The 10,907-nt window shown below is 43.3% G+C and overlaps 3 protein-coding genes across 4 annotated transcripts in view; 1 reads left to right on the top strand and 2 right to left on the bottom strand.

The window, feature by feature from the left end:
• Positions 1–4,220, bottom strand: part of fgf2 (fibroblast growth factor 2) — a 17,347-nt gene extending 13,127 nt beyond the window's left edge. Inside the window, exons 1-2 of the mRNA XM_031866923.1 lie at positions 4,040–4,220; positions 1,497–1,600 (exon numbers count right to left, since the gene is read on the bottom strand). Of these exons, the coding sequence (XP_031722783.1) occupies positions 1,497–1,600; positions 4,040–4,217 (282 nt within the window). The 5' untranslated portion in view covers positions 4,218–4,220. The remainder of the gene's footprint in view (positions 1–1,496; positions 1,601–4,039) is intronic.
• Positions 4,221–7,761: 3,541 nt separating this feature from the next.
• On the bottom strand, positions 7,762–10,901 carry bbs12 (Bardet-Biedl syndrome 12). Its single transcript, XM_031866919.1, has 2 exons — positions 10,110–10,901; positions 7,762–9,648 (listed from the first exon to the last, which is right to left on the bottom strand). Exon 2 carries the CDS (start codon positions 9,629–9,631, stop codon positions 7,769–7,771), a length of 1,863 nt encoding a protein of 620 aa, XP_031722779.1. The 5' UTR covers positions 9,632–9,648; positions 10,110–10,901; the 3' UTR covers positions 7,762–7,768.
• cetn4 (centrin 4) overlaps positions 10,338–10,907 on the top strand; it is a 2,745-nt gene continuing 2,175 nt past the window's right edge. For both annotated transcript variants that reach the window (XM_031866921.1, XM_031866920.1), the window contains exons 1-2: positions 10,338–10,441; positions 10,660–10,815. In XM_031866921.1, the coding sequence (XP_031722781.1) occupies positions 10,439–10,441; positions 10,660–10,815 (159 nt within the window). In that variant the 5' untranslated portion in view covers positions 10,338–10,438. The remainder of the gene's footprint in view (positions 10,442–10,659; positions 10,816–10,907) is intronic.

Below are 10,907 nucleotides of genomic sequence, written 5' to 3'. Positions count from 1 at the left end.
ATGTATATATATGCATATATATATACATATGTGTGTATATATATATACACATGTATATATGTATATATATGCATATATATATACATATGTGTGTATATATATATACACATGTATATATGTATACATATGTATATATATATATATGTATATATATGTATATATATATACTGTATATATACTGTATATATACGTATATATATACTGTATATATACTGTATATATACGTATATATGTGTATATATGTGTATATACTGTATGTATATATATATACTGTATATACGTGTATATACTGTATATATGTATGTATGTATATACTGTATATATATGTATATACTGTATATATATATATATATATATATATACTGTATATATAAACAAGGAGGAGTCCAATTATTGTTTAAGCCTTAGATTACTGAGTTGAAAGTTTAAAAAAATCAAGACGCTGGAAATTAATTTATTTACTTTTACTTAATTAATGGAAAATATTAATCAGGAATGTTTTTTGTCAAAGGTTTAAGGTGGAATAGATATTGAAAATAAGTCTAAACTTGTACAGATCTTATCTGCAGAACAAACTTATGTATAAGTGGTCAGTCTTTGTCAATTACTTTCGCAAATATCTGATAAATAACTTCTGCTTCTGGATAAAACGTGCAAGATCTAACTAGTCATGGTGCTTAATGAGACGGAAAAATGTGATTTCTTTGGCAACAAATGTTAATCTTCATATCAGTCAATATAATGACTTTTCTTGGTTATGGTTAATTAGAGGAGCGTTAATATCTCGTGTTTTTTTTTAATGATTCTCTAAACACAAGCCGGAGCAGAGCGTCTTGGGTGGCAGCGGCTGTGGCTTCTTATTAGAGAGGAAACGCTTCTTGCCAATTACATTGACTGTGGACGAGCCTTCAAACCACCAGACCACATCAGGCACCAACACTTCACACTTCCACTGCTGCTGTAAGGCAACGACTTCTAGCAGAAGACAGCAGCGGCGACAGTTTAACCACTTCTTAACTTCAAGTATGTTTCTGATTTTTTCCTTTTTCTTGAGTAAAACATGGAGGACGAGACCGGCGAACGGAAAGGAAGACTGACTGGATTTGGGAGAGACGCCTCGTCTTTTGGTCTGGTCAGAAGAAACAGGAGATGCATCGATACGAAACAGTTTCCCGTCTCTGAATCTCATACATCTACCACTTGACCTGGGCCTCTTGTAATGTTGTCACAAAACTTCTTTTTTTACTTCTCAGCGCTGACTATGACCAACGTGTCAACTTAATTATTTCCCTGCGAGGGGAGGATGGCTGGTAAATATTTGGTTTCCGTCACCAGCAGCCTAAATGCTGCTGGTGACGGAGGCTGAAGACATTCAATGAACAGAGCTTTGTGAAAAGCTACTTGATGATTCTACGGCATTGGCAGTCATCTGAAAACACTTTACAGAACATAAACCACGTAACTTTTGTTAAAAGATGATGATCCATCTCACTCACCACTCCAAACAGCCGTCCGTCTCTGTTCATGGCCAGATAGCGATTAGCACAGACTCCTTTGACGACCACCTCCCCCACTGAGGTCGCCTGCAGCTGAAGCTTTACTGAGGAAAAACACAAATGTTTCATTTAACAGAATTAACCAAACACAGAGTATTAGCAGTTTGCTTGTGGCATGTTTAGTCAAAAGAAAATGATGAAGTGCTGTGTTATAAAAAGATAAAGGAGCATCAACTTCCTGGGTCCCTGATTCCTACACTGAATCCCAATGAGAGGAATCTCTTGGTTACATCAAAGGTGCCGTCTTTCAACTCTGTGCACGTTTTATTGTAACACAACTGATGACAGTGAAGACGGTTTGAGAGGCGTTTCAATATTAAATCTACTACAGCAGTAAACATGAGTAAAGAGAGACATTCGTGGCCTAAAGCTACTTGCCTGCTCGAGGACATTTAATGTTGTATATAGTGGAGGGAGGACTGGTGATTAGCTTGACAGCACAAAACAGAAAGAGGAAACTGTTCTTCGAGAGCAAACACAGCAAAACTAAATCAGATATAATGATATATTAATATACACTAATATCTAGGCGTTTAGCTGCTAGGTGCTTGAACTTAAACTTCCTGCGAACATCGTCTGCGGGTTGGTGCAGGGCAGGTAGCGTGCAGTGGCTCAATCAGAGCTTGTTCGCTAAATACAGCTGCCTGCAGCGGCTCGATAGGAGCACTAACGAGAGCCGTGAGAGTGAATCAAACAGATGTGCTGTGAAGCCAAAATCGATGAGCTAAAAGAGCCTTAAAAGGGTCACTAAGGTGAAGAGTTAGTGAAAAATATTGATTAACGTGGCTTTAAATGTGCTTACAGATCATTCATTTTGGTTATATCTTTTTTTTTTATTCTTGGGACTTATCTGTTCATTTCTGTTGCATAAGCAGCTCCTATATTTCTGCATTAAATGACAGCGCGCTGAGCACACAGTACCTGTCGGCCTCCACACAGATGTATCAAAATCATCTCCACATTCTTTTTCTTAGAGGTGCCACACCTTGCCAACAGAGCATACTTTGCATGAAGCCAAACCACCAAAAAGGAAGCAGGGGCCCCGTAAGGCAAATTAGGGGATCTGTCCAGAATGCATCCACATTAAGACTTCAGATAGACGAGCATCTGTCTACAGTTCAGCATGCTGCCCGGATGATTCATGTCACAGATCAAAGAGGTGTTCCTCCCTGAAAAAAAGAGGTGTAATTGGTCTGAGTGTGCCTTCGTGTGTTCGAGGTTTACTGGTTCCATTGTGTGCCACAGCTACTGTGAATGTACACTGTACATTCACAGTAGCTGTGGCACAGTACAGTGTGGTCCTTTCTGTAATTGTCCTGGGGCTGGTGATGCAAAGGCAACCATGTGTGGCAATACGTGGTATACGTGCAATATCGTCCTCACAAAGCTTTGGCACGGGGAATTACAAAGAACACAAATGGAGTGCAGTTCCATCTGCATTAGCACAGAAATCCCCCCCGAGGATCCTCGGGTGCATTGAGCAACACTTCTCACTAACGTTTCCAATGCTAACTGGCAGGTATGTTACGTTGTCCAAAGAGTTGGCAGGCCAATCACAGCCTCAACAAAAGGACCATTGATGACGCACGGCTCAGGTTGCACTGGAAGAAACCAAAAAGAGCTAAATGATTAACACGAGTCCTGTTTAGTGACTCATTGAGGATATATTATTTTCTGAAGCCATGATACTGACTCTTTTAATACTTTTTTTTTTATCGTTAACAAACTAAATAATACAACATAATATCAACAAGGTGACTCTCCCAGTTTGTTTCATAAATACGTCGAACTGAAGGTCATTTAATTATCCTAAAAATAGCTCCTCTCTCCTTGAACTGCTTCCATATCAGGCATTATTTTGGACACACCTGCTTGAAATGTCACACTGCATCTTGGACAATACACGTGTTTTTCCTCTGAAACCTCCCCCCCCCCCCTCCCACTTACTGATGCAACTGTAGACACACACACTCCACAGTAATCAGTGATACAGGGGCACAGAGGGGAACCACAGTTGAATGCCAAACAAACACGTTAATGTTTCCGCTATAAAAGTTGCTAACTTAAGTTCATTGACCTTGATCTCTTGATCAGGAACTCACTTATTCTGGCTTTGAGCTCCATGTTGTGCTGCTTTGTGCAACGTAAAGCAGACAGTAAGCGGTGTGTGACTGTGACTCAACATGGAGATCTGCGTTCACTAAAAACATCACACATATTCCATCAAAGTTCCCATTGATCACCAAACATTTGAGGTGTACTTCTCTTGAGCTGCAGCTATTACTCTTTCCAGACGTAGGGCTACACACAGTTTGCTGTTTACAATGTGGAGGATGAACCTCAGCAAGCTGGAAAATCCACATCGTTCCTCCATGATGTTTTTGCTTCACTCTCACTTCCCTGTTTCGTGTTAAAAAAGAGAGCATAAAGAAGCTTTGTGTGTGCTGTGCAAAGCAAAGAAGAAGAAGACTGGAAGTACTTACTGTGGGGGTCGCTCTTCTCCCGGATTCCATCAACACCCCCGTCGGACTTTATCCTCAAGAAGAAGCCCCCGTTTTTACAGTACAGCCTTTTGGGATCCTTGAAGGCCCCGGGAGTGAAGCTGCCGCTGCCGCCGTCTTCAGGTGTGGAGGGAAGTGTTGTGATTTCTCCCGTGGCCATATCCTCCTCTTTCCCCGCTTCCCGGCGACTGCCTCGTCTCCTTCTGGAGCAGCGCAGGAGAACCCGCCGTGGCCTCCCACCTCCCACCGACTGCTGCCTGTTCCCTCCTCCCCTCCTCCACAGAGCTTCACACTGACTGATTCTGGTTAACCCCAGAGGTCAGTTTCTCTTGAACGCCCCCCTCTCAGGGCTGCAAGTGCCCTTTGGGTCCTGAGAGTCTGAGGCAGAAGGACTCCTAACGGCTAAACGTCTAAATCCACCATTAGTAGCTGCTCGTCCGTTGGTTTCTTGAGAGCGGGAAGCTGCTTTGCCAGTGTAGGATTCCCCCTCGCTTCCACTCTTCTTGCAATGAAGTGTTTAAATCAGGGCAGCTGGCTTAGATCTGTGTGGAAGGCTTTCCCCTTTGGGCCTCAGTTCGCATGCGCCCTAGGAGCACCAACAGACACACACACACACATACACGCCCACTAATGCTCTCTGATTTAACCAACCAACCCAGCAGAAGTCGAAGAGGTGCAAGGAGGGGGGACGTGGACTCACTGAGACCCTTCAGAGCGCCAAAAGAGCAGCGGTGAGCATGTGAACCGAAAACCAGCGTTTTCATTCACCCGATCCTTTTCAAGAGCTAGAGAAGAGAGATGTATAAAATAGAAAACCAGCACAGTCGGCTTTTTTTTTATCCCTCAGTGCTGTTCATGAGTGAAAAACAATGACGTGAAGGAGAAATGCCAGCAGACTTGAGATGAAAAAGTCGGCATCTTGAATCATGAAATCATGACTGATTTTAATTGCTACTCTAAACTTCCTCAGAAGCACCATAGTGGAGGATCAGAGGTGGGACTTATTTGTGCAGGAATCTGTTTTTTATTATATTTTAGGAGGGCAGCCATTTGCCAAAAAAGGCACTCACTGGTCTGGGCTTCTGGGTAAAATTGACCACACTTGCAACTTGTACTGGATCAGTAGAAAGTCAGCTGTGCTCTCGGTTGTGGTCATGTTGGTGACCCCCCCCCCCCCCCGAAACTGGTCAGGGACACATCTGACATCCAGCCAGGCAGAACGAGTGACTAAGTCCAGAGACTCGCATAGTTGTAAGACTTGTGGTCAAAACAGGAGTCCAACAGGAAGAGTTCACATGTATTTCCTGTATCAATGGAGAACACAGGGAAGTGTATCCGATCTTTAGACCGGGTGGTCTTTTTGGTCCTTTATCTCATCACAAAGGAAAAGTGCCAAGTATACCAGTACTGTTCTCCATTTACCCCTTCATAGTACAATCAAAATGCAAGAATTCTCCTTTTTAAAGGGAATTATAACCAAAAAACAGATTTTTGATGCACCGATCCCAGCCATGGTTTTCTTTGAACTAGCGACCTCATCGATCACAGACCTACTCCTCAGGCGTTCACTGAATACTTCTGTCTGCTTTGGAACATTTCGTTGACAAATCAAAACTTTAGCGGAGCAATTGTTGTCACCAAATATCATGCTAAGAATTCCCCTGTTTTCAAGATGTCAACTTAAAAAAGACAAAGCAGCCAAAATAGATGATAACTTAGACATAGCATACTATAGTCTTCGACATGTAGGATGTTTGTCTGAGGAAAACAAGATTTATAGTTTCTCTCTAAAAATGCATTTCCCGTGACACATTGTCGTATCAGTACGGCACCTGTTCCCAAACGGATCGCTTTATTCTAAAACCTGACAGAAGCTACCTTAGAGCTCCACACACATTCTGCTGCAGTGAAACCTGAAGATACAACTGTCGTTTTGTGAATACCAGTATGAATCAAACAAAACAAATACCAATCAAAAGCAAAACTTCACATGCCTTCAGTTGCTTTTTCCTCTCAAAATTTTAGAATAAAAAAAAACAGATTTTTTTAGTTATTTATAAATCTACTTTGAATATGCCCAAAATCAAATGAGCAGCCTCTGCTGTGAGCTAGAAATAACACCCTAAAACTGGATCATCTCACCCAACTCTGAGGCTTTGACATTAAAAGGTAATCTGCAAACGTGTGAAGCATGGGGGGGGGGACAATAAAACGTGGACTCGGCCTGAACTCTCAGATGTGTCACTGACTTCCCCGTTCCAGTTTCCTCCTCAGCGTTGTGTTTGTGGTGTTATGTTCACACCCCACCATCTCACTGCACCACCGCTGAGTCAAGGTTGTTATGGCCGATGTAACGTTTCTGTATTTCACGGAGCTATTTTGAGAAGCAACAAGACGCTCTCTCTCTCTCTGTTCTCAGAGGAAATGGAAGGTGTCACGTGTCGCCTCAGCTCACACCTTTAAAATGCAATGCCACAATAGGAAAAAGAATCTAAAGGTAACCAAGAGAGAGCTTCACTTTCATATGAACCGTCATTGCTTTCGGGTTGTTTTTGATTTTTCCAATGAGTAGACGTTTTTCTTCGGAATAACGAATGATGTGCTTTTGTATTTTGAAACTTACTAAAAAGTGTTGTGAAATAAGCCTGAATTCTGGATGAACTATAACTTTGGGCATCTGGTGTTAAAGAATAATATCATGTGGCCTTTCAATGATCAAATAGAACGGGAAATGTTACTAGAATTCAAAAAATAACCTCCGGAAGTTGTGATTACCTGTAGTTCTCTTGTTGAATGAACTAATAAGACTTAATCCTGTACTCTGTCTGGAGGCGTATACCTTCTCCCTCAAACATTACCATTATAACAGAGCAGGTCATAAACCACCACAGTGGGCAGGGAGACAGTGTCCAGTGTGAACAGTGTTAGCAGGCTGAGCACACAGAAGGAAGCGTAGGCAAAGATCATAAAGAACCAAGACTAGAAAACATACAAAGTTCCACCCGAGCTCCGTGAGAGGGAAATGTAAATGTGGTTTTGGACATGCACGATTTGTTTTCACTGGCTGGACTGAGTATGAAGACAAGGTGTGTACGAGTAGAGTCAGCTCAGTCACGCTTGGTCGATAAAACAAATAAACTGAACTTTGGGGTATCTCCTATGAGAATAGTACGCAGCACCTTTAAGAGAGAGAATATGATAACTAAGACTACAATTTAAATATGCAAATACATACTGACCGTACTTCATGATATTTAAGATGCTGTGCTCTTTTGGCATGGCTTTCCACATACCTGGAGGTCAGGATAGAAAACAATCAAATAAATATCACTTTAAACTCTGGAGGGGAAACAACATGTGGACACGTTACGTTTCATCAATGTTGTTTTGACCTTTTTGTGGTGTTTATCCAAAAGCATCTTAAGTCTCACCATTCAGGAACTACAGGCCAAATTCTCTTCCTTCTACTGACCTGCATCAGCTGAGAGACAGTCAGACAGACTGATGTGTCATACAATCATTTGTCTCCCCCAAGTGGCAGCATATAGGTAGCATTGCTTTACTTCCACTATTTATTGATGACAACAAAACAAACAGTATAAACACTTTATTCTACTTTCACTTTGTACCAGTCGTAAAAATAAACATATTTTAAACACGTGTGCCGTCTGAATAGACGCTGAGAAAGATGTGTACAGTCGAACATGACGGTCACAACAGCATCACATCTTCCTGTGGACCATCACTTTTTGGGTAGGTGCCTGTGATGACCTCTGCATCCGTCTGTAGGACCAGGAGAACCAGGTCTAAGGCTTTCCTCCATGCTTCCTGCTTCACACTCACATTATCATAGACCTGTGCTGCTGCTGCACCGTCCTCTTGTTCGTCTGCCAAGAACAGCTGTGAGAATGTTGCAGCAATGCCTTGACTTTGTGTACAGTCCTGCAGTTGTTGGCTCACTGCAGTCCTGGCTCTGACTTTTGAAACCTTCCCAGTGTTAACCATTACAGTGGATATGTAATCTATGAAACCATCTGCCATGAGGTGCAACACTAACCCCCTGTACGGGTTATGTGCTGTCCCTGCTCTGGTCTGTTGGACAGTGTGATGCTTTTGCTCCGCTTGCTTGTGAAGGTGATGAACACAAAGTATCTCTGTCACTCCGGCACCGGGCAGGAGGACTTTGTCTTTCAGCGTGTGGTGCAAACGATAAGCACACGCCCAAAACTGGTCCTCCAGGGCCTGCAGCTTGCCGTGCACACAGCTCGTGAGGATCACGGTGACCAACCCGCTGCTCTCTACGGTGGAAATGTTCACAGTTGTTGAGGGCTTCCTCTTGTGGCTGCTGAGGTTCCTCCAGATTGCAACCTTCACACCAGCGCCAACACAGTGCGTACTCAACTGTGTGGTGTAAGTCACCGGAACGGCTCCCGTCGCCTGAGCCAGCACCTTCAAAACGGAAGCCTTTGCTTTTTCCACCACAAGTATGTGATGTGTACAACAGCGCTGAATCACTTTCTCACTAGCGAGCCCACTGACGACGATCAGGTTCACCTCTAGGTTCAACAGAAGAGTCACAGTCTTTTCCATCCACTCTTCCTCTTTGGTTGAACTTGAAAAGTGCGACCGGTCACTCACACACTGCACACCCTTTAGCCTTTTAAAGCCAAGATGGCGATAGGTATCTGATAGATCTCCATTAATCAGAGCAACCTTCAAGTGCTGTTCTTTTAAGTGATGTGCAACTGAAGCCTGTTCATGAGATACAAGAACAATGCAGCCCTGCAGAACACACGCGTGCTCCTCTGGTAAACCGGGTAGCACACAAGTCACCACTTTAGTAACATCGAACGTAGAACAGCTGACATCTTGTGGGTTATTTCTTGATTGTATTCGGCTGGCTTCGACAACTAAAGTCATCGCACCGACACAACCGTGACTCAACCCCACAGAGATGTGTGCAATGTCAGGAAGCTTGGGCAGAGGAGGTTGCGGGACGTTTTCAGACTTGGTCTCATAAAAATGTCTGCTGAGCTTTATCTTCCTTTGTCCACTGGCAGTTAGAGTCTTGTCAGATGCTCGTGAAGCCTCCACAGTGGGTGTCTTTGACAGGTGAGGTCCTAAACCCTGAGATGTCGCAGTGCGGCTTTCTGATTGCGCCACACCAAGACCCTCGGTTGACACGCTGCATTTCCTGCAAACGTCCAAGCAGACATCCATTCCTTCAGACATAGCCGAGATGATGCGTGCCACTGGAACTCGTCTCTGAAGGCACTCCAGAGCAGCACGGCTCCACGCTCCCGCGAGGAACAGCAGGCATCCCGACCCCGTATGATAGGCCTTCTGGTGGGCTTGAACAGTCTCGTAAACCAGCTGACCCACCCCACAGGTCAGCTCCAGGTTCTCCAGGATGCGAAAACAGGAGCACGCGAGAGCCGACTCCCCGCTCGTTTCATCTTGGATGAACTTGTACTTTTTGTTGGGGCCCAAAGAGGAATGTGTGATTCCTGCCAGTGCTGAGAGCTTCTGCAGGCCAACATGTTGCCTGTGGTTGATAACTGTACTCGCCAGCATTACTTGAGGTGCCTGGACTGTAAAAGGACAAGAACGATAGTAACTAAGTACAGTAAGTTAAAATGTTGCTATACGCTACTGTACATGCACCTTTGCTTCATCACTGTACATTTCAGACAGAATCTTGTACATATATCTGACATCTATACTGTTATAACAAGCCTTAACATTTCAGGGAAAAAGGGAATACTTATTCCACCACTGTTAACATTTCTGGTCAACAACATAGATACAACTGCAGCTACAAGAGCTATGAATGAACATTGTTCAACACAAAACAATAACATCTAAATGAGCACGTGACTGTGAGAGATTAGCCTATATAGCTACCAGACAAGCAGCAGCCTGCACGCTAAGCTAACAGGCTAACGTCTTAAGAATAATAACTAAAATAACTAAACTAAACTAAAAATGAAAAACAAAAGATGCTTCTGCAAAACAAACGTTATCTCTCCATGCATAAAGGGTATAATATTACCTTATTTCATTATGTATTATAGTATAGTTATCGATGCCCACTGCCCAGCTGCCTCAGCATGAGCGATTAAACACTGCGCATGCGCTGTTTCCTGGTTGCTGGGGCGACAAGAAACGATCTCAACCATTGGCGCACACGGTTATAGCCCGCCCATTGCTTTTTTGCGATTGGCTACTATGTTTGCGTCACGGTGCTTCCGGGGTCTGTATTGGCTATCTCTCATGTCAATCAACAGAAGAAAAGAAAATAATACAACCGTTACTGCAAGTTTTGTTGACATCCGATCCGAGACACAACTGCAGCTTTCCCGGGCTGAATCATTCATTTAAATGGTATGTACCGGCATTTAAACGTAGTTTATGAATCTTACGCTGTATTAACATTTTGGGGAATTTTGAGATTTACCGTGAAAATAGTTTAAGACGCGTTTCTGTTGGGTCTCGTGCTGCAGCGTAGAAGCTAAAGTTAGCTAGCATGCTAGTAACAGCTAACTGAGTAGATGTGAACCAGCAACCACATCCTAATGTCGGTTTTTTGTTGTTTTTTTCAGGCTACAGGTTACCGGAAACCAGCTTCTTCGGCTGGCCAAAGGAAAAAGGCAGGTCCCCAAAAAGATCTGACTGAGGAGCAGAAGCAGGAAGTTAAAGAGGCTTTTGATCTGTTTGACACAGATGGCAGTGGAACAATAGATGTGAAGGAGCTCAAGGTCAGTTCCTGGGTTAGCATGGCTAACGGATCAGATGAAAAACAATGTGTGTGTGTGTGTGTGTGTGTGTGTGTGTGTGTGTGTGTGTGTGT

The sequence above is a fragment of the Anarrhichthys ocellatus genome, unplaced genomic scaffold (genome assembly GCF_004355925.1).
Source record: "Anarrhichthys ocellatus isolate YVR2014 unplaced genomic scaffold, GSC_Weel_1.0 scaffold37, whole genome shotgun sequence".
Classification (NCBI taxonomy): domain Eukaryota; kingdom Metazoa; phylum Chordata; class Actinopteri; order Perciformes; family Anarhichadidae; genus Anarrhichthys; species Anarrhichthys ocellatus.
This window is presented reverse-complemented; position numbering and strand designations above follow the sequence as displayed.

Bases quoted from the DNA above. Each gene is read 5' to 3' on its own strand.
- bbs12 (XM_031866919.1), bottom strand. From the start codon at position 9,631: ATGCTGGCGAGTACAGTTATCAACCACAGGCAACATGTTGGCCTGCAG.